The following is a 23,769-nucleotide window of genomic DNA, read 5'->3' as shown; positions in this document are numbered from 1 at the left end:
GTTTGGCCTTAAACATCAGAGGCCAAACTCACCCTCAGCATGGAATATCCCTCCTCGCCCTCATCTCTGGCTCATTCCTCTCAGTCTGAGCCTGTTCCAGGCCTTGGTTAATGGCAAGGCCTCCAGGTTGTAGCTGAGACATTACATTCCCATGGTTCCAGTGTTGTTTGAGAGAGAAAACTATTTTCCATCCACTTTCTCCACATCATGCATAATTTTACACATCTCTGTCAAGTTCCCTCTTACTCACCTAACTAAAAAGCCCCAAATGTTGTAACCCTTCATCATATGGAAGTTGCTCAACATACCCATCCCAATCATTTTGGCTTCCCTTTTCAAGCTCTACAGTTCTCTTCCTGAGCTGAGACAACCAGAAGAATACACGGCATTCCAAGTGAGGTCACACCATAGATTTGTATAACAGCATTGTGGTATTGGCAGTTTTATTTGCTGTCTCTTTGCTAATGATCCCTAGCATGGCTCAGGAATGCTTCAGGACCATGGCTTTCATTTCCGTGAAGGACTGCAAGGGCATTCAGTGGAATACACAAAGATTTCCCCATCAGACCTTCCCATTCAATGCATGAAGGTCAAGTATGGAGTTGTTGGGATGAGAATTATCAGGGGACAATGCTAGGATAGAGGGAACTTCCTCAACAGGGCTAAAGGATGGTGGGAATGCCTCAACAGGGCTAAATGAGCAATTATCTGGCAGTGGTGGAGAGGACACCTTCTCTGTCTAGAAAAGGAGGGGGAAACAGCATCAGAATGCAGCAGATGTGCTCAGAACATCTAGAAAATTGAACTGCTGTTAACCCATACCTGTGGCTGTTCTAACAGAGAGGCTATTTCAGATTTACAAAGGGGTGAGTGGCTTGGGGTCAAGATTCTCAGCAATATTTCAAGATTGCTCTTGGCTACATCAAAGATTCTACTGCAATAAGTGACCTATTTTAAGCGTAATTTATTTTTATGCCCCATAATAACTATATAACACTACAGACCGTGTGTGTGTGTGTGTGTGTGTGTGTGTGTGTGTGTGTGTACATTCATGCTTACCACATGAATACCTAGTACAAAGGTGCACTCACTTAGGGAAGACTCAGGTTCATTTACAAAGCTTATTGAAGGGAGCTGGAACAGTCACACACACTCATAATCTTTCTCTAGGTAACTTGAAGGGTCATTGTGAAAATAACATGGCAAAGAGATAATAACATGGCAAAGAACTACACACCCCACCATGAGCTCCTTGGAGGAAGGGTCTACTTTATAATGGGATTAGTTAGATAATAAATAGGTGACCCCCCCCCCACTTCACCTACCACCCACTCCCAGGAAGTATTTTGAATTTAGCTTAGTTTAGTTTAGTAGCTATGTATCCTTTTCTGTTTACACTGTGCATCAAGCGCATGTAGGCAAAATACCCAGGAGGGATGGGACACCAAGAAATGGAGGTTAAACATGGTCACAAGTATATTGATTCCAGAGTTTGGTGTGGCACCAGGCAAGGATCTAACCACTGCCTGCTGGCCAATTCCTCTCCCCAGCCTGTTTGCTGGACAATTGGGATGGAGTTGCTAAGCTCTCAGCCAACCATGGTGTAAGGCGCTCCTGTGGGCCCTGCCAGCAACCTGAGTGTGTTGCAGCCTGCTATAGTCCCCCACAAACTTGAAGCAAAGCCTTAGCAGACCATTAATTGATGACCGGGTTGGGCCATCACAGCTCCCAGTCCTCCAACCCACTAGGTGGCATGATAAAGCCCACTACATAAGGGCTACTAGCCATGGTGCATTGGCTGCAAGCCACAATGGCTATGTTCTGCCTCCTCTATTGAAGGCAGTATGCCCCTGAAGGACTATTGGTGGGAACCACAAGTGGGGAGAGTGCTGCTGGACTCAGGTCTTGCTTTCGGGCTTTAGAAAGTCACCCGGTTGGCCACTGCAAGAATACTAGGCTAGGGGGATCATTGGCCAGGCTCCTATGTCCTTAAAGGCAGCGAGCTGAGGCTTGTGGTTATTTATATTGCAAACTTCCCAGCAAATTTTGTGGTGTGACGTGTCATACAAAAATGCCACTAGCAAGGGAATAAACTGATGAATAAAATTACCACTCATGATGTGCATACGAGATAGACATGGCTCCTGCGGTAGCTACAGCTTCCTTCTGCCTTTGAAGCAGCTGAGTTACTTCCAACTGTATAAACTCAGAAGAGAAGGCAGCTTGAACAAGGAGCTGGCAAGGAGCCAGAAGTTCAGCACTTGCCAACAGGCAGAGTAAGCAGCCGTGGCTGAACCTCATCCAATGAAAAGATACCAAGGCAGGGAATTTCCCCCAAGGCGCTAGCCGGGAAATTCTGTTCCCTTCTCCACCCTCCAGGCCCAGACTTGCAAAATCTCCAACCTCCCTCTCTTCCCCCTCCCTTCTCTGCCTCTCCTCTCCAGCTGATAAATGTCCAGGAGTAACAAAGTACTTCCTCATTCTCTTCCAAGCAAAGGGAAGCATCTATAGTTCCTCCAGCCAGATGCTGCCTGCAGCTGCAGCTGCGCTCAGTAAGTGACAAGGAGGGCTGGAAATACCACAGGCAGCAGAGTGTGGAAGGTAAGTGGCAATTTAAATTGAGAACTTGACAAATCTCACTATTCCCCTTGGGAGACCCACCAAAGTGTTTGCAGAATGTCTCAGTTCGCACCTTCTTTACTGAATGTGATATTTTAGAAACAGGCACCCTTTTCAAGTTAGTCTCTGCTGGGCACAGATGCTATGCGGTGGCTAATCCAAACTTGTTTCTACTTTCCTCCTGCTGTTGGAAATGCAAAAGAAAAGGGCTTGCGTCTCTTTGGTGACACTGCAAAATGTGAATAGCTGGTCCAAAAGTGTCATTCAAGGCCAGACTAGACATACATGGGCAACAAAGGATCCTGTGGCAACTCTTTAAAAATGAACAAATGGGAAAAGCTTTCTGGGACTTAAGAGTCCATGTCATCCCATGAAGTGGAATGCAGACCTTTTTTAATATGTCAGTTTTGGTTTCTCTCTGTTCCTCATTTTTCCAATCTTAAATTCACTTCTACACATTTCCACATAGGTTGTGATTTATTTATTTTAAGGTTCTCATGAAAATTCAGCAGCACGATTGTGCTATTTTCTCAGACACATTTTTTATGTTCGATTTAGCCCAATATGCACATTTTGGAAAACCAATTTACCCTAATACAGCACATTTGTATGTTATTTTCACCAATACATGCATTGCTGTGCACACTTTATACTAGTATATTCACCTTTACGATATACATTACTTATCCAAAGAACTACATTTCAAAGTTCAGAGAAATGCAGGTTTCAAAAGATGGCTTTGTTTTTCCCTCTTTTGAAAGAGGAAAAGGCACTCCCAGGATTGGCAAGGTGGCAGAGCAGCGGGAAAGGTGTTAGCCTTCCCTTTCCCATCACACATCTCTGATCCCCATCACACCTCCAGAAATGGCTTCTCCAGTTTTGGGATTGTACCATGTGCATCTGCCCCCAAGGCACTGGAAAATTTAGTCTGCTTTGCCATCCAACAAGAACAACAACAAATCCACTGTGATGGAGTCTCCTCTTCCAGTATTGGGTACCAGGTTTGAAATGTACTCTGTGTGTATTTTTGATGTGCTTAATGCAAGATCTGATTTCTTTATTTATAAAATTATTTAAGGTATATACTGACATACTATAAAATAGCAGAGTAGTGTACAGCAGTAAAACATTAAACACCGTAAAAAGCATCTCCCACTTCATGATTACCTAAAACCATTACATATGGCACTCATGGAGCTGCCCTGTTTTCAGTCTCACTTGTGATTATGTGATTCCGATGGCTTTGTTTTTACACATGTATATATTTTCTTTTGATAGTGTTTGCATGGTTTTGTCATGGCCTTTGACTAGTACAATAAAATCTTATTTACCATTACATATGTGTGATGCAAGAGAAAATAATCTGTTTTCTATTATCTTTATTTGGGTCCCTCAGAAGGTAGGCTTTAAATGTTATTTGTTAAATTGCCGTCTCTATGTTGTATTACATTTCTTATTAAGCATTATGGCTAGTGTGCCATGATTGTGCTGGATCCGAGCTGAGCGCACCAAGTTCCCATTAAAATTAATGGGGCTGAGGCTAAAGATTGGCTAAGTTGCCCCACTGATTTCAATAGGGTCTAAGTTCAGTTAGCTTGGTCTAGATCAGTGGTTCCCAACCTTTCTTTGGCCATGCCCCACCTAAGCATCTCTAAAATCCTGATGACCGCCCCCTGTGACATATAGTTCTTATTATTCAAAAAGTGAAGTCCATTTCATGTGGAGGAAGCCTAAAAGTCCATTAACTGTTAATAACTCGTTCTCGAATTGTCCCCCTTAAAAATCAAATTGCTTCCCTGTAGGGCGTGTGCCCTACGTTGGGAACCACGGGTCTAGATCTAACCTACTTTATTCATAGCTTGGTTGGTTACAGCACAGCGCTGATAACTCCAGAGTTGCAGGTTCAGTCCCCGTATGGGACAGCTACATATTCCTGCACTGCAGGGGGGTTGGACTAGATGATCCTCAGGATCCCTTCCAAGTCTACAATTCTATGATTTTATTATGTCCAGCCCATGAATAAGGATTGTGGAGGGCAGTCCATCTAGTCAGCGCATCAGCAGTATCCAAATACCACTGTCTCATGACCGACTTCCCTGATCACATCAGTCCACTTAAAGTGGGGGGGGGGATGGGAAGGGAAGAAAATGCAAAAGCTCATTTACTAAGTTATATGTGAAACAGCTGTTCTTTTAAAAAATGTAAATATAAATGATCCTGTAACTGAATCTGCAAGCATCTTAGCAATATCAATAGCTCGAGTTTTAATCCTTTCTTTGCAGTTGTAGCACATCATTAATCCAGACAACCACTATTGACAGCATTTCATCTCATCCCTGTAAATCTGCACTTTTATTATTATTATTTTTTTAAAAAGTCACTCACTTTTCAGAAAGTTGTAAAAAAGAAAATTAAATGATACATTGAAGTAGCAACCATGACATTATTTTTAAGAAGGAGAAAGACGAGATATGACCTTTCCAAGCTCCTAGAATGGTTGGTAGGGGTGATTTAGAGTCATTTGAAACAGTAATAGCAAAGGAAGTGTTCCAACTGCATACTAAAATATTTGCATGCAATCTCAAGCCATAGTCCACATCACCCGATGCACTAAAGAAAGTAACTAATGAATCGAAAGAGCACCAGACCAGCGAGGTTCTTGCAAATATACTCTGTGGTGCACAGGTGGATTTTCAACATACTGGTTCCTTGATCAAAACATTTGCAAAGCTGGACAGGGAGGTTTAGTTAGTAGATGAGGCTTGCTAGGAGTGTTGCGTCCTGTGTATTAATGACCTATATCCACACCCATGCCCTGCTTTTTTATGCCCACACATATGCACAGTGCATATTATACCACTCAGAAAAGAAACACAGGGTTACTCATTTAAACTGCAGCAGCATAGATAATAGGATTGGTTTTGTTGTTTGTAAGGAAGAGCACTGACAAAACTGTCAATGACATGAATCATAGGAGCCAACTCCTAGGGGCCCAGGTCCCTTTGACACCCTCCCAATAAAATATTTGAGGGGGCAGGCCCCCCCAAACTTGATGGGCATTGCCATTCAAATGGTGTGTGCGTGTGCCGCATCATGTGATCGATTGTGAAGGCGGGGCTTACCTGCCCCCCCCCAGCCAATATTTTATTCAAGTTGGCACTTCTGACCTGAACTTGTTTTAACTTGTTCATATAAGATTTAGAGGTAGGGGCAAGCAGTCAGGCAGCTGGTACCCAACTGCTAGTACTCAGTTGCTGCTGGTAACCAATTGTTCAGGATGGCTAAAACAAAAAGGGACTTCAGGGAACTCCAGATGAACCTCTACAAACGGGGTGAATGTGCAGTGAAATGGCAAATGCAGTTAGATGTGAAGAGTACAGGAATGCACACCGGAGCAACCTCCCCGCCCCATACAAAAAGTTCACTGGACTGGACTGAACAGGAGGAATGGGAAATGAGCCCTCGGTCTGATCAGCTCCTCTCAGAAGAGGAGGGGGAAGCCCCCCCTTCCCTACAGTTTCAGGAGGAGGAGGAGACAGGGCTGCTTCACAGCTGTGTGAAGAAATGCCTAGCTTCAAGATAGTAGAGGAAGAGGGGGGAGTTAGAGAGCAGCCAGAAGAGACCTCCCTGAAGAGCCTGGAAGACCCTCTTTCACCAAGGGCACATAGGTCCCTACACATTCAAGAACAAAAGGTGCAAAGGAGTATGACTCCTGGGACGTCCCATAGGTTCCCAGGATGTTGTGGGAGACAGAAGAGGGGGGCTCAGAGTAGCCAACATCTCCTATGCTCAGAGACATGGATCTTTTGTCTTGCAACCAGATGACTGAATAAAAAGCCATATAAAATACAAATTTTGTTCTTCTCGCATCTGAGGCTACCGGGGGAAGAGAAGATACTCCATGCCTGACACATATACACTGATGGGATCTGAATTGGTGGTGGTTGACCAGAAACAAGACCTTGTGGTTGTAATGGACAGCTCAGTGAAAATTTCAACCCAGTGCATAGCAGATGTGAAAAAGGCAAATGTCGTTCTAGGGTAGGGTTGCCATACGTCTGGAATTTCCTGGACATAGCTGGGATTTGGCCGTCAGAAACTGTCCAGGTGGAAATCACTGAAATGTCAGGGGAAATTTGAATGTATGGCAACCCATGTTGGAAGTGTAGATTTTGGTGAATTTCCTTTAAAATAGTTAAAAAAAAAGCCCAACAACAACAGCTCAACAACTTTGGCCAAAAATGAGGTTTTTATTGTTGTTTTTAGATTCTGCAAAAATAAATAAATCACTTTTTGAAATATGGCAACCCTGTGCTAGGGATTGAAAACAAATCTGCCGATAACACGCCACTGTACAAATCTGCAGTGTGACTGCCCTTGAAATACCGTATATGGTTCTGATTGACTTGCCCCCAAAAGGAAACTCTACAGAGCTGGAAATGTTTCAGGAAAAGGAAAGAAAAATGATTTAGGGGGTGGAGTTACTCTCCTTTGAGATAAGGTTACAACACACAGAACTGCCGTATTTTTCGCTCTATAAGACGCACCTAGTTTTTAGAGGAGGAAAACAGGGGGGGAAATATTCTGAATCAAATGTTGTTGAAGAGGCTTTGCGTTGCTTTCGCTGAAGCCAGAACAGCGAGAGGGATTGCTGTGCAGCAATCCCTCTTGCTGTTCTGGCTTCTGCGGTAGCTGCACAGCCTGCATTCGCTCCATAAGATGCAGACACATTTCCCCTTACTTTTTAGGAGGGAAAAGTGAGTCTTATAGAGCAAAAAATATGGTAAAAGGCTTAGAGAAAAGACCAATAAGAAGAGACATGATAAGGGATGCGTAAAATTACGCACAGAATGGAAAAAGTAAAACGGAAAAAGTAAAAAAAAGTAAAATTACGCACAGAACGGAAAAAGTCCTTTTCATACTATTAAGCTAGAACATCCAATGAATGTTGGTGGATCAAGGCTGGACAAAAGAAAGAAGTCCTTCACACCAGGGCATAGTTAAAGTAGGAATCTGCTCCCACAATATGTAGTGATAGCCACCAGCATAAGATTAGACAAAATTAGGGTGCACAGAGCTGCTAATCTATTCCTACTAACCGCAATGGCCATGGTCTCCCTCCAGTGTCAGAGGCAGTGCGCCTCTTCACGCTGGTTGCTGGAAGTCAAAAGTGGGTGGGTGCCCTCTGGTCATACCTCCAGGCTTACTGCGGCCTGTGCTTGGACACTGTAAGGACATGATGCTGGATTAATGGGCCTTTGGCCTGATTCAGCAGGGCTCTTTTTATGTGTTTGATGGATGTAGTGGCATCTTCCCCAGAGGTGTTTTGTGTGCTTTTTAAAGAAAAGAATTGGTTAAAACAAATTAAGAAGAATGGTTTCAGCATGCTGTTTGTTGCCTCTATGTAGGAGGTGAACCGGATGCCTTTTAATTGCTTTCCAGCCAAGCCCATAATTAAAAAGGAAAGTATGGATACTTGCAAGAGGTTACTGTTTTTAGCATCATGGTCCCTTTTGAGCACCCAAACATCTTGTTGCCTAAAGAGGACTGAGACTTTACCAGAGGAGCAGAGTCAACAGGTGCAAAATATTGTGGGCTGGCCATACCTGTAACTGCTATCTTGAAGATAGAATTTCAGCAAATGCAGCAGCTTTCATCATCCCTACATGGCAAGACCACCTACTAAACGTCCCTGAGCTAGGAAACTTTCCCTCCATATGCTTTTAGACTCCAACTCCCATCATCCCTTACCAGTTCTGCTGGAGGTTGGAGTCCAACGACATCTGATCACCTCTGAACTAGCTCTCCATCTGTAAATACACTGAAAAATGAAAGGCTGAAGTCCATATTTACTATTATTTATTATAAATCCTAATATTTGCATGATGCTTTTCAGGACAATGGCCTTCTAAAGCAGCTCACATAAACAATGGTCTGACTCCCACATCACTGTAAACTGTAGTTGAGCTTAGCTGTGGTTTACAGGTTCATTGGGCTTTGCTTTGCTCTTCCTTCTCATAGAATCAAAGAACTGCAGACTTGGAAGGGATCCTGAGGATCACCTAGTTCAGTGTTCCCCAACGTTGGGTCTTCAGCTGTTTTTGGACAACAACTCCCATCATCCCTAGCTACCTAGCTAGCAAGACCAGTGGTCAGGGATGATGGGAATTGTAGTCCGAAAACATCTGGAGGCCCAAAGTTGGGAAACACTAATCTACTTCAACCTCCTGCAATGAAGGAGCCTCAACACACTTCTTCAAATTAAATCATTGTCTCTGTCCAAAAAAACCACAAACTGTAACCACAAGGTTTGTTTGGGGGAAACAAAGCGCAAGCTCAGGTTCAGGTATAATGCTAAGCCCATCAATAGCTTAGTTGGTGGCCAGCAGCAGGAACAGAGGAGAATCAAAGTGCCTGCAGTTTTAACACCATGCTACATGTTCACCTTTGGGACACGGGTGGCGCTGTGGGTTAAATCACAGAGCCTAGGACTTGCCGATCAGAAGGTCGGCGGTTCGAATCCCTGCGATGGGGTGAGCTCCCGCTGCTCAGACCCTGCTCCTGCTAACCTAGCAATTCGAAAGCATGTCAAAGTGCAAGTAGATAAATAGGTACCGCTCCGGCGGGAAGGTAAACGGCATTTCCATGCACTGCTCTGGTTTGCCAGAAATGGCTTAGTCATGCTGGCCACATGACCTGGAAGCTCCCTCAGCCAATAAATCGAGATGAGCGCCGCAACCCCAGAGTCGGTCACAACTGGACCTAATGGTCAGGGGTCCCTTTACCTTTACACCTTTAAACCATACTTAAGTTTAACCATCGTTTATAAAGTGACATGGGATCAAGGCCACTCCACTCATCACTTATTTTAATGACATAACTCCATTTCCAAACATCTATATTGGGGTGGGGAACTGGTGGCCCCCACAAATGCTGTTGGGGGGTTGATGGGAATTGGGAGTCAAACAACTCTGGAGGGCCCAAGCTCTCCATCTCTGATCCATATGTGCAGGACCCAGCCTGCTCCAGCTCCACCCAGCTAATCCACTTTCCTGTGGTTTCCCTCCAGTGATTCACTCAGTGATCAACTATTCCTCACTTGCCCTGCTTCTTCTAGCAATTCTTGTTATTCAGGTGCAGACTGTTCCCTTTGAAAGGACGGCTCTTTGTTTGTTATCCATCCAGGCTCCAGTTACAGATCCAAGTTCTTGAGTCAGCTGTCATTATTTCTTTCTGTGTGTTTTCAGATTGTGGCGGAAGAATGTCTTTTGATCTGAAAGCACAAGGGGCTACATTATGTGGCACTCAAAGCCCTGAGGAGCTGCATGTGCACTTGCTGTGGAAAAGGCCGACATACACTTCCAGACATGACAAAAGCATGGGAGGGTAACAGGGCTTGCTTTATGTGAGCAAACACCTGCTGCCCCAGTGAGAAATGGAGAGGCAGAAAATAGGGTTTGTTGTGTGCCACACACACACATACGAAGATAAATCATAGAGACACTTAAATAAAGTTTTGATGTCCTAGCCAACCCTGTATTTGGGGGGTGAAGAACCCACAGTTCTCCATAGGTGCCGAGGACTGTGGTTCTTCAGCAACATCTGCATGGACACAGGTTCTCCATGGACACAGGTTCTCCATCCCTGCTGTAGCTTGATTTGCAGTACACTGCAACATGTTAAAGAATTGGCCTGCAACTGACCTTTAGAAGTACTAACAATAACTTGGTGTGAAGAGACATGCATCACTACCTGCTCATTTTGTTTTCGAGAGTAACCTTGTTATAAAATCAACAGAGGCAAAGGCACCCATCAATATGATGGGCTGTCAGTTCTGCCTTATAAGCCCATGAGTGCAGTACATTTTTGTTAGGAAGAGAAAAGCACTGCATAGGAAAACACAACTTGGGAGTGAAGATCTCCTTCCCTACTGCCAGCAGCATCCTGGATAGCATCTGGGGTCTTTGCATAGTTTAGGGTTGGTGCTGGAGGAGAATAGAGTGCTTGTGCCTTTAACAGCTGTGTAGCAGGTATTCAGCAGCTCAGGTCTCTTCTAGTACAGAAATGCAATTATGGGAAGAGCTTTACCTGATGTCATTATGTCTGCCAGGCATCGTATTATCTCTGTGTAGCTACTGACATGTTTTTCTTACACACACCCAAGGCGACGTGGTCTAAAACACTAAGCCTCTTGGGCTTGCCGATCAGAAGGTGAGCTCCCGTTGCTCTGTCCCAGCTTCTGCCAACCTAGCCATTCGAAAGCACACCAGTGTAGGTAGATAAAAAGGAACTGCTGCAGTAGGAAGGTAAACAGTGTTTCCATGCACTCTGGCACTCATCAAAGTCCTCCATGTTCCAGTAGCGGTTTAGTCATGCTGGCCACATGACCCGGAAAAGCTGTCTGCGGACAAACTCTGGCTTCCTCGGCCAGAAAAGTGCCTTTGACTGGACTTAACCATCCAAGGGTTCTTTACCTTTACCTACAAACATCCATTCTAACTGCAACAGAGGATACAAATTTGCATAAGCATGTTTTGCTATTGTCCTTTCCTTTAATCTCCTGTATGAGTTTATCTTTATGTTAGAAGCTCTTTTGTAGTACCTTACATTAGTAAGTGCTAAGAGGTCACACACTGTGTTTTTGCAGGCACTTTACCAGCAGGAGCTGGCAGCAAGACCCAATTGCAACATCAAGGAACTTCCCGGTGTCAAACCAGAGCCAGAGGTGTTGTTTTAGCTCCTTGGCATAATGGTTATGACATCCTGCTACGGCCAAGGTCGTCATGTAACTAACGCCTCTGCTGTTAGAAGCACAGTTACCAGGAAGCCCATGATTATGCTGAATGCTATGGGCTTGCAGTGAGAGATGTAGTCAACAATTACCAGACGGTCACAAGCAGAATCTTAGCTAAAGGCTAGGGGTGGGTGGAGAAGTTCAGTTCGGCTCAAATTTTAATGCAAACCTGCCTAATTCCTATTTCCTGAAACCATACACAAACCAAAAACACAGCTGTCTTTTCAAATTTCCATTTCTAATCCTGTTGTGCAGTTCTCCAGCAGAAAATAAAGTGTACAAAGATGCTTTTATTAGAGGTGAAATGTACACAAAAAGCAACAAATTAGGAAGAAGAAGAGGGGGATGAGGAGGAGTTTGGACTTGATATCCCACCTTTCACTCCCTTTAAGGAGTCTCAAAGCGGCCAACAATCTCCTTTCCCTTCCTCCCCCACAACAAACACTTTGTGAGGTGAGTGAGGCTGAGAGACTACAAAGAAGTGTGACTGGCCCAAGGTCACCCAGCAGCTGCATGTGGAGGAGCGGGGGAGCGAACCCGGTTCACCAGATTACGAGTCTACCGCTCTTAACCACTACACCACACCTTATATTTGAAGGAAAAATGCCTTATATTTGAAGGGGACACTGAATATCAAAATGTGTGCATTGGGCAAAATCGAATATAAAGATGTGTATATTGGGGGGGGGGGGAATGAGTACTAAAATGCTGATGCATTTTCCAGAGGGGAAAAAAGAATACAGAATGATACTGAAATGTGGTGACCTGAAAACAAAAAATAATCACCCGCCCCTGATCATGGGGTGGGGAGGAGAGGTATGGAGGATCATTGGTCACATGGTATAGAACCTAGAAGTCAACAAAAGCTTAGGCCAAAACAAATCTGCTAACCTCTAAAGGTGCCACAAAATGTTTTACTGCAACAAACAACAGCTACTCTGCTGAAAGCTGTAACTGGCCACAAGCCGTTATTAACAGTTTTAGCTTATTTCCAGTATTTCTGTACTGTCCAAGAACAAATGTTTTTGTGAAAAATAAAACCATGAGATCCAAAGTAAAATACAATAAAAAGATGAAATGTAAACACTGTGAAACCAGAGTTACTGTAAAACCAGCAACTGAGAATTACATCAGCGCAAAGGATAAAAATCACACTGTTGAAAACTACCATTATTCGAGATACCTATTTTTTTGTATCCCCTACAAGTCAGAAACCTGCATTGTTGCAGTCAAGTGTATATTTTAACACCATGCGTAAACACACACACACACACACACACACACACCTGCTCAGTCCTTTGTAAGCCTGGCTCTAGCTTTGAAACTTCCTGGACTTTATGGGTTCATTTCCAATTCACTCCGCAGTTGACTGGACTGGATTAACGCCTGATACTTTTAGACCCTGAACCGTTCAACAACCCTGGAAATGCAAAGAAAACGACTCAACTTTTAAGCCTGGTCTTATGTATTTATGGGAACAGGTTGAGGCGATGAGATTTGCAGCTCTTTCAGTAGTTTGTTATGATTTAGACAACATTAAGCACATCTTTTTAGACCTCTGCTTCATATGTCTCGGGAACCTCCAGGCAGCTTTAGTATTCTCCTGATAAAAGGCAGAGATGTGAGGAGCAGAACAGCGGCACATTCTCCACAAGAGGATTTATCACCTCTAACAATTCGTTTTATCTGTTGTGTCAAAACTCACGGCGCAGAATCTTTTTGCTGAAAGTATGTGCACCAGAGAAAGGGGCTCATTTCCTTAAAAAATAAATTACACTGCAAAATTTGCTACATTACGAGCCGGGCCCTTGGATTCCCCCCCCCCCCATTTATTTTGTATTTCTCAATGTGCACCTCATAACAGAAGGCTCTTATAATTCACAACATACTTGTTTTTATTGTATTCCCCGCCTTCAATTTTAAGTTGGACACTCATTTCCTAGATGTAGCAATACTGGAAAATCAAAAGAGAGTATGCATGAAGAAAGAATAAGAAGAGGAAAACATGGGAATTCCAACCCCTCTCTCTACCCCCCAGCCCTGCCCCAAAATATAGGACCAAAATATAAGTGTTTCTGGGAAATGTAAAAAATAAATAAATTGCACATTAGCAATGCTATACCAAGTGTGTTTGCTATGACTCTGGTCCCCCATGACTATTCAGTAGAAGTGGGCAACCTTTTTCAGATTGAGGGCCTCATTCCTATCTGGGGGTGTCACATGGCAGTGGTGGGTGGAGCCAGCAGCAAAGGTGATCGTTTAAAGTAATATTTACCTCTCTATCCTCCATCTGGGCAACCAAGAGGCATGATGAGGGTTCAAGGACACCAGCAAAAATATGAAGCAGAGCACCAAGCAGGAGTGATGAGGTGTGTGTGGCCTGCTGATAGTCACAAGGGTCAGACAGGGAGGTCTGGAGGGCCACATTTTGTTCCTCAGGCCTGTGGTTCCCCACTACAGTGGTACCTTGGGTTACATACGCTTCAGGTTACATACACTTTAGGTTACAGACTCTGCTAACCCAGAAATAGTGCTTCAGGTTAAGAACTTTGCTTCAGGTTGAGAACAGAAATCGTGGTCCAGCGGCGAAGCAGCAGCAGGAAAACCCCATTAGCTAAAGTGGTGCTTCAGGTTAAGGACAGTTTCAGGTTAAGAACGGACCTCCGGAACGAATTAAGTACTTAACCTGAGGTACCACTGTACTTTACACTTCCCCACTGCATTGCAAGGATGGGGTATCTGTGGGCCCTCCAGATGTTGTGGTCCAACAACATTCACAGGGACACAGGTTTCTCATCCCTGCTGTTTGGGCTTGATCCTTGGAGGTAAAACGAGGCTGCGCATACATTGCTCTTTTTCCTAGTAGTCAATGACACCCTTGGCATTCCAAAAGCTATCAAAAAGGTCTGTTTTGATTACATAACTCTTCAGCACAAGAGGGAAATAAAAATTATTCAGGATGTGGGGTTTTTTTTTGGTGTGGGGTGCATTCAAAGTGTTTGAGACCCCTCAGAAAGGGGGTTGAATGCGTCTACTCTTAAGTATGACAAAAGTTTTGGTCAGAGTAGACCCAACTTAGCCCTTGGGTGGTACAGTGGGTCAGTGTGTTAACCAGGGATGGCTGGGGGCAGGATTCCTGCGATTCTATATTCATTAATTTCAGTGGTTCTACTCTGAGAACCATCCTGCATTTTGTCTCTTTGGACCTATTTTTTTCCAGGCATGTGCACATTTATGTAGGTTTAATCAGCGAGGGCAATCCTAAAACATACCCCCTTGGCAACTCTAGTCTTCCCCTTTTTATTCCAATTTTGGTGAGAAATGGGGAGAAGGTAAAGCCATAGTTAGGAAAATATATATAGTGTGTACTAAATGCTGTTTCATTTATTTATAGAATTTCTATAGCATTTATTTCCCACAAGAAAAACAAATATATCTCTTTAGTATTTCCTTTTCAAGCACAGGTATATAGCCATAAGGCTGACATAAAAGCAGAAAGACATAAAGTTGCAAAGCAAATCCATGCTGCCACCTAGTGGCCAAATAGGCTCTCAACATTCCTAAAGCTAAAAGTTTCCTGGGGGTTTATCTGCGCATTTATTGCACCAAAATGTCCCCAGCTAGGGAAGTAGAATAGATTGTTTGAATTCTCTCAGGCTGTTGTAAAGAACCTGAGGTTTTTGTTTTTTGGTGTGGGTAGGGTGGGGTGTTGCTCTCAAGTCAAGGAATTACTAAGGAAGTAAGATCCATTCATCATTTTATAGCCCATCTTTCTAAAGCTGAACAGCATCCAAATAACTTGGAAGTTTCTTTCTGGGTGGGGTAGTGATGATTAGCATTGTGCCCAAAATATTACCCCACATTTCCTCCCTGCCCTACTATTCCCCATCAATAAAGGAGGAAATAAATAACATTCAAAAATTGTTAAAGGGGAGAGAAAATTTTGGTCGAATTATTATGGGTGGCGTGCAGCATTCCCCCCCCCCCAATGTTTACCTGACTTTTGAGGTGGCCATGGTCTGAGACAGACGATGTTCCTAAAATATGGCACACCTTTATTTCTTCAAATAACTTTTGAAGTCACAAAGGAATATATTTCTTTGACAAAACTATTTGCTTTGTGGTCTTGCATTTCCCAATTTAGGGAAAAAAGAAACTTAGTGAAATGAAGGTGTACTGTATTGGCCTGAATATAAGCCACACTTTTCTGCCAAATTCTGACTGTGAAAACTTAAAGTGCAGCTTATATTCAGAACTGAGAGCACCCGCCTCCCGGCACTACTGCCCTGACCAGGGGGCAGGGGACAGCCGGTGCCAGCTTGGGGAGGTAATGTTGGGAGGTGGTAGTGCCAGGAAGCAGGCGCACAGTGCGCTCAGAACCGAGCACTGGCACTGGCTGCCCCACCCCCCACCTCCCATTCAGAGCGGTAGTGCTGGGAGGTGGCCTGCACCTGCAAATAAGTCTTGAATTTTAAAGGTGCAGCTTATTTGTGGGTGAGGCTTATATTCAGGCCAACATGGTACAGTGGTGCCCCGCAAGACGAATGCCTCGCAAGACGGAAAACTCGCTAGACGAAAGAGTTTTCCGTTTTGGAGGTCCTTCGCAAAACGAATTTCCTATGGGCTTGCTTCGCAAGATGGTGGTTTTTTCCCTCCCCCCCCCCTTTTCTAAGCCGCTAAGCCACTTATCAGCTGATCCGATCAGCAGATAAGCCGCTAAAAGCCGCTAATAGCGCTAATCCGCTAATCTGTCAATGGGCTTGCTTTGCAAGACGAAAAAACCGCTAGACGAAGAGAATCACAGAACGGATTCTTTTCGTCTTGCGAGGCACCACTGTATATAAAAGGAAGGTTCTAGGGACCAAATAAACCCCCTGAAGCTCTGATTAAAAACAACAAATTCATGTAAACACACAGTTCCACACAGTTATCTGCATGAAAACTACATGTAGTTTTGCAAAGAGGTTTTAAGCTGAGGTTAAGTTCAGAACAACAAGTCACATAACAGAAGCACCTCCTGTGTTTTGTGCTGGGTCCTGAGAATACTTGCAAAAGGAAACTGCAAAATTCCCCCCCCCCACACACACACACTTGAATCTCTCAAGACACTGAGAGCATCAGAAAGTCTTTTTTCTAAGATGGCTGGTCTCTTGCTTGTTCTTGCACACCAGAGAGTGAGCTCAAACAGTGCAGTGAAATTGTCCACTAACAGCATCCTCTGGAAGGTCTAGCTTCAGTTTCTTGTAAGTTAACCTTGTAGGAAGTGCTACTGTGCCAAAAGAAGTCAACTATTAAAAGGAGCATTATATAAAATATTAGCATACCTCAACAGTTTCATACCAACAGGCACATTTCTAACACACACATTACTGCAGATTCCAGCAGGAAACAGGACATATTCCTGTGACCTTACACAACCCTCCTTACTGATCTGTAAATCACGGAGCTTGAGTTATTTGAGAACTAAACTGAGTTATTTTATCCCTAGCGAGTGCAGATATAAGGTTTAATATGTACAATCTTGTATATTAGTAGGTGACCACCGCGCCTGTCCATTATGGAGAAGAACACTACAATGATTCCACTGACTACAGATGTACCTAACAAGAAGGAGACGGTGTGCATTTTTGGAACAGGCGATTTTGCAAGATCTCTAGGACACAAAATGATGCAGTGTGGCTATTCTATAGTGTTTGGAAGCCGAGGTGCTCAGACTTCTTCTCTGATCCCTGAAGGAGCCACAGTGCTTTCTCATGCAGAAGCTGCAGAAACATCTGCTGTTATCATTTTAGCAGTCCACAGAACACATTACAGCTTTCTGGAAAACCTAAGGGAAGTTCTCCGTGGGAAAGTGCTGGTGGATGTGAGCAACAACCTCAAAATAAACCAGTACCCGGAATCCAATGCTGAATATCTTGCCCAGCTCCTGCCAGGCAGCAAGGTGGTGAAAGCATTTAACACCGTGTCAGCCTGGGCTCTGCAGTCAGGTGCTCTGGATGCAAGCAGACAGGTAATGACATCTCTGGGGCAAAAGATGCTCACATTTAAAGAGACTTGAAAGGTGAAAGCCCAGTTCTAGATCTTCATTCTGCAAATCCTAAAGCATTTCTTCCAAGTTCAAAGGCTCTCTAGGTGAACTGCTTATGGCATGATATAAAACTGTTTCTAGACTGGAGATCTAACCATCTAAGGCTGGCAGTCTTAGTTTTATATTGTGGCCCCAAAGAACTGATAAGAAAGCAGAAAGTTTGCATCAAGTGAGGAAAGTCCAGCTTTTAATTTTCTTCTTTGTGGGGAGGAGGGAGGTAAAGGGCCCTTAAGGAAAACCACAAGGCCTAGACCAGGGTTGGGGAACCTGTGGACCTGCTGTTGAACTCAAATTCCCATCAGCCTGAGGCATCATGGCAAATAATAAAGGCTAATAGGAGTTATATTCCACCACCTGGAGACCGCAGGTTCCCCATTCCCTGCCCCCATTTCTGATTCTTCTGTTTTAGCCAAATTCTGGTCAGTTGATAGCCTTCTAAGAACACGAGCTAATTGTGGGCATTAGACCTACTCTGGCAATTCAAACACAGCTTCTTACTGAAGTCAGAGCAGTGTTCGAAAGCAAACACTGGCGATAAATAAGCTCTCCTTTCATTGTGTTGTTGTTGCTGCTGTTTTGCTCCAGGTATTTGTCTGCGGAGATGACAGCAAGTCAAAGGAAAAGGTGATGGAGATCGTTCGAAGCCTTGGTCTTACTCCATTGGATAAAGGGTCTCTCTTAGCAGCAACGGAAATTGAGAATTACCCTTTGCAACTTTTCCCGATGTGGAAATACCCCATCTATCTCTCCCTTGTCCTCAGTGCATTCATCTTCTTCTACTGCGTGGTCCGCGATGTGGTCTATACTTATGCTAAGCAACAAGTGGACCGTTCCTTTTTTATTGCCATCAGCATCCCAAACCGTGTCTGCCCTGCTGTGGCACTCATCCTCCTCGCTCTGGTTTACTTGCCTGGGATCTTTGCTGCTGTCCTCCAGTTATACAGAGGTACAAAGTACAGACGCTTTCCAGATTGGCTAGACAAATGGATGCTCTGCAGGAAACAGCTTGGCTTGGTAGCCTTGGCTTACGCTTTCCTCCATGTTTTGTACACACTCGTGATCCCTATTCGGGGCTACGTACGATGGAGGTGGAGCTCTTATGTCATTGCACAGGTAAGTTGATGTTGTGCTGTTTCTTCTCCCATTCCACCACCAGCACTGAGGTCTTTGCAACTTTGTATGGGGATGTGATGCAAGCAGGGCTTTGAAGCCATCAAACGTAGCTGTCAACTTTTCCCTTTTCTTGCAAGGAATCCTATTCGGAATAAGGGAATTTCCCTTTAAAAAAGGGAAACGTTGACAGCTATGACCAGAAACATCGCAAGGGCTTAGGATATCGTGCTTGCTGCTCTCCATCCAGCACAGATCATGCCCTCCCTGCTTCTCCCATGGAGACATCCAAATGTAAAAGAGAGTGAGGGGTGTTCTCGGGCTTCCAGTAAGAGCAGCCATTGGTTCTTACTGGGGGGGACCCTCAACTGTTTGAACCCCAGTTGCCATTTAGAACCTCTAATTACCACCAGCCATCTTAACAGTAAAAGCAAAAACCATGGGGTCTTTATCTCATGCTGCCTCTGGAAGGCAGATGCCCCCCCCCCCCCACCTCACAATACTGTTACCACACCAAGGATGAAGAGCTGTTGGGGAAGGCTGTGAAAAAATTCTAAGATTCTGCTCCTCCGGCCCTTTTCTGATTTACGATTTATTAGTGCTCTGAAGCCTAGAGATTGTTCTAACACTTCGGTCTTAAAAATGAAGCCAGATATACTCCATTCACCAACCCCCACACATACCCTGCAGTTGGATTTGGGCCCAATTCAGATCCACTGCCTAGTCACCAAACATGTCGTATCACAGCATGGAATTGACCCCCTCTTGCCTGCTCTTCATTCATGACACTGTCCACCATGTAAGGTTCTGGACCTTTCAGAGGCGGACATTTGAACAAGGTCTGTGCTTGTCAGGTCAAGCAAGCAAGCAAGCACATCCCACAGGGAAACCTTGTAAAACTTCTGTCACCTTCCAGAAACAAACTTCCCTACACAGCTGACAGAAACAAATGTTGGCAAATCTAGAAAAGAGGGAATTCCATTTTATCTCCAGTCTTTACCATTCTAAGACGACAGAAATTTCCTGACTTCTGATGGGTGCAACTTTTGGCAATTTGCCGTGCACCTACAAAACCTGTCAAGAGAACCTTGAATATTTCACAATATTAATTTAAAGCCATTTTATAGCTGTATTTTAATCTGTCTGTACCTACTGCGTATTAAAAAGTATTTTAAAAATACTTATCACCTTAGGTGTTGAACAACAAAACAGAACCATTGAACAATGAAAGAGCCTGGATGAGTGACTCGTATGTTTCTTTGGGTATCTTGGGGTTCTTTCTGTTTGTCCTCCTGGGAATAACATCCTTGCCCTCTGTCAGCAACAGTGTCAACTGGAGAGAGTTTCGCTTCGTACAGGTAAGAGAGCTTGCTAGCCAGCAAGCTAACTTTCCTTCTTCCTCACTTTCAGTGTGTTCCTATGGACATTTCTTCAGAAGTAAAGCCCAATTATCCTGGGGGCATCTGGTTGGCTACTGTGGTAAAGACGATTCTGGGATATATAGGCCGTTAGCCCAATCCAGCGTGGCTCTTAATTCAGGTATGGAGAACCTGTGGCTCTCCAGACATTGCTGGACTACAATTTCCATTCCTAATATATTGGTTAGGCTGCCTAGATTATGGAAGTTGGAGTCCATCCTATATATAGAGGGCCACATGTTCCCTATCCTAGTCTTAATATTTGTCTGGAAATGAGGAGGAAAGGGGCCTAACCCAATCCAAACCAACCGTTCAGGAAGTCTTCAAAGACACTTCTCCAGGTTCCCTCATTTTTGGGAAATTAATCACTCCTGCAAGGACTTCTCTGTGGCTGCTGCAGATAAGAGATGTTTTGTTCCTACTCCTTCAATTTTTATGTGTTAGTGTCAGGGCCATCTGTTTGCAAAGGTTTCTCTTTAGTCTGATTGTAGGTTTTATGAACGACATATTGTTGAGTTTGCTTTTTCACATCTGGGAAAACCAGTAATCACAGGTTTTAAAACTTTTAGAAAGTTTTAAAAGTGAAATACACCAAAAAGCTGGTGGATAATCTAAAAATAGATTATACATACTTTTGCTAATCCTCCCTATAGTTCATTTCATGCATCTAACCCAAAGAAGAAAACTGTGCCTCATAGGCCTGATTAGTTAAATGTCCTGCCTCTATGATTGAAAGACACAATGGGCTTCTTTATCCCATCTTGACCAAGAAAATTGCCAGCTGGAATCAGTAGGAGAATTGAGTTTTGGTCATCTGTTGATAACAGAATAGAATGCTTTCTAATTTGCTGCCATGTATCTCATAATAAGGAAGTTAGCTTTGCAATCATGTTTTGTTTGTTTTCTAGTCTTATCTGGGCTACCTGACGCTGGTGTTGTGCACTGCCCATACCCTGGTCTACGGTGGGAAGAGGTTCCTGAATGCTGGCACCTACCCATGGTGCCTTCCTTCCGTTTACATCCTCTCTCTCATTATCCCCTGCATTGTGTTGGCCATGAAGTTTTTCCTCATATTTCCATGTATTGATCGGCCGTTAACTGATATTCGACAGGGCTGGGAAAGAACACCCAAAGGCATAAGCCAGACAAACAGCAGCCACTGCAGGTCAGCTGTATAAGCTCTTAGCAAATGTAGTTTCAACACACATATCTGCAATAGCAAAAAAGAAAAGTGAAAGCAATTTATACGCATCGAAAATAAGCTCAAAAATTATGTGTTCCATTATTACTCTGCAATGTAAGGCCCAGCAACTCTCAGCAGCAACTGGTCAATATTCATCTAAGGTGTTTGGAGGACGAGTGCACCTTCCTTTTCTGGATTTGAGACTGAAGGAAACCATTATCGTCTTTGCCCTATCTCCTCTGTGTAAGAGGAGCCCAACATGCAGTGGGCCACATCTGAGAATATGAATTACACTGATGATGAAAGATTCCCTTCAGATATTTTGCAGTAGTTCCCATCAACCCTGATGACTGATCAGTTCAGAACATTTGGAGGACATTAAAGTTGGGAAAGGCTGGTCTATAGACAAAGCAATAATAAATTTGAACTATGGCTTTTGGTCTTACTCTGTGCCTTTTCAGATTTATGTTCTCTTTCAAATTTGAGCAGCACTTTAAAAGTTCCTAAATTGACTATGCTTTCCTAGGCCATGTATACTGTGTACACACCTGCAATTTCCTCTCATTGTGATGGAAAGTGTTCATGACTTTGTGGAGAATGTGTTGATAGTCAAACACAATGGACTCCCCCCCCCCCCCGTATAAATTCATGGTCAATGGACTTTGTGGTTTTGGACTGGATTTGAATTGGAATTTTAAATTCATTTTTGCTACGATCCAACAAAATCGTTTAATTATAGTGTTTCCCTGCATATGCCTATGAATAAGGTTATGATTAAGCTACACTTACAAACTTAATCAATAACAGGCAACTGCTTTTATTCAAGCTTCTTGGGCTCCGTCCGATACTGCCTACTGCTGTATATTATGTATTGTATTTTTTTTACCATTTTTAATAATATTCAGTAAAACAAATGCCTTGTTTTCCACACAAAAATCACTAACCGTGGTCAGCATACCATAAACAGATCCTACTCATAAACCTCTATGTTGAAACTTAGCTCACCAACATTTATATTCTGTACATCCTGATCATCATAATAAAGAAAGTTTTAAGAACAAAGTCTCTTTGCTGTACCTACAAGTGTGGTCACGGGTGGTCGCGGATCAGATCCAGGTGCTCGTAGAGGAAACTGATTTTCCAGATCAGGGCGACCCATACCAAGTGGGCCGCAAGAGTACTTGTTTGCAAATACTCATAGACCAGGGGTGGGGTACCTGCTGCTGTATGGACTCTGGCTTCCATTAACCCCAGTTAGTGTAGCCAAGATCAGGAATGATGAGACCTACTGATCTCCCATAAAGGTAAAGGGGCCCCTGACTATTAGGTTCAGTCATGACCGACTCTGGGGTTGCGGCGCTCATCTCGCTTTATTGGCCAACGGAGCCAGCGTTCAGCTTTCGGGTCATGTGGCCACTAAGCCGCTTCTGGCGAACCAAAGCAGCACATGGAAACGCCGTTTACCTTCCCGCTGGAGCAGTACCTATTTATCTACTTGCACTTTGACGTGCTTTCGAACTGCTAGGTTGGCAGGAGCAGGGACCGAGCAACAGGAGATCACCCCGTCGCGGGGATTCGAACCGCCAACCTTCTGATCGGCAAGTCCTAGGCTCTGTGGTTTAACCCACAGCGCCACCCGCGTCCCTTACTGATCTCCCATACCTGTACATGTATATATATAGTACATGTTGGCATTTGCTTCTCTTTTTACAAAAGCGAACTTGCAGCGCCCCTTTGCTTCTCTTTTTACAAAAGCGAACTTGCAGCGCCCCTTTGCCACTTTCCCCTGTTAAAAAAGAGAATCTAATTCAGAATTCTTTGACTAAAAAGGCAAATACTGGAGCGACTGCCTGCCACAGAGAGCCAAACTACAATCCTCCTGTAGTCGATGTTTCTTGAGCTCCTACAATGAGGACATTGACTTGGAGAATATTGTTCTTGCTGTTGAAGTGACATGACTCTCGGCCGCCATGCAGAGAGACATGCCTAGCACAATGGGTTTAATTGAATGTAAAGAGCTGTGAGTGGCTGGAGGTAACGCTTCCAAGACTATTGGGTACAGTTGATTGTCAGGAGCTACAGAAGGCATTGACATCTATGAGCCGAGTTGTGAAGCTTTACATTGGCTGAGGTTTGGTTGGCGCTAGACAAAGCCCTATGCCAATCTGCTTAATATGATTGGAGGTTATGGACCTGTCAGTCCTGGTGAGATGCTCCCCCTTATCAGCCACCACTGTAAAGCACAGTGCGGGGGGTGGGGCGTTGAATCTTAACTGAATTATCGTATTACATTCCACAAGTGGGTTCTACAACAAAATGTTGCAATGTGGAGCATTGGCAAGGAAGGCAAGTATGGGGGGTGCACCCTGCCCCGGGTGTCAGCCATGAGGAGGGGTGACATCACTACATGCCCCCCACACACTCACCATGCGGGCAGCAGGCAGCTAGGGATGCTCGCTGTGCGGAAGGCTAGTGGTGCCCCCCATGCTCACCTAGCGGACAGTGGGCGGCTAGGTACATTCAGTATGCGGGTGGCTGGTGGTGCCCCTCAAACGCT

General features: G+C 44.1%; 1 protein-coding gene across 2 annotated transcripts; it reads left to right on the top strand.

Annotated features, from left to right (window-relative positions):
* Positions 1–2,117: 2,117 nt before the first annotated feature.
* Positions 2,118–22,274, top strand: STEAP4 (STEAP4 metalloreductase). 2 transcript variants are annotated; one of them, XM_083468966.1, is made up of 5 exons: positions 2,118–2,601; positions 16,946–17,423; positions 18,087–18,614; positions 19,805–19,969; positions 20,938–22,274. In XM_083468966.1, the coding sequence occupies exons 2-5, from the start codon at positions 16,971–16,973 to the stop codon at positions 21,205–21,207; spliced, it is 1,416 nt and encodes a 471-aa protein (XP_083325092.1). In that variant the 5' UTR covers positions 2,118–2,601; positions 16,946–16,970; the 3' UTR covers positions 21,208–22,274. The 2 variants fall into 2 exon arrangements, with proteins under 2 accessions (XP_083325092.1, XP_083325093.1); XM_083468967.1 differs by having other exon boundaries at positions 2,293–2,601; positions 16,949–17,423.
* The last annotated feature ends 1,495 nt before the right edge of the window (positions 22,275–23,769 follow it).

The sequence above is a fragment of the Podarcis liolepis genome (genome assembly GCF_965112155.1).
Source record: "Podarcis liolepis genome assembly, chromosome: 12".
NCBI lineage: Eukaryota > Metazoa > Chordata > Lepidosauria > Squamata > Lacertidae > Podarcis > Podarcis liolepis.
The sequence above is the reverse complement of the archived record's forward strand: the minus strand, read 5'-3'. Positions and strand labels throughout refer to the sequence as shown.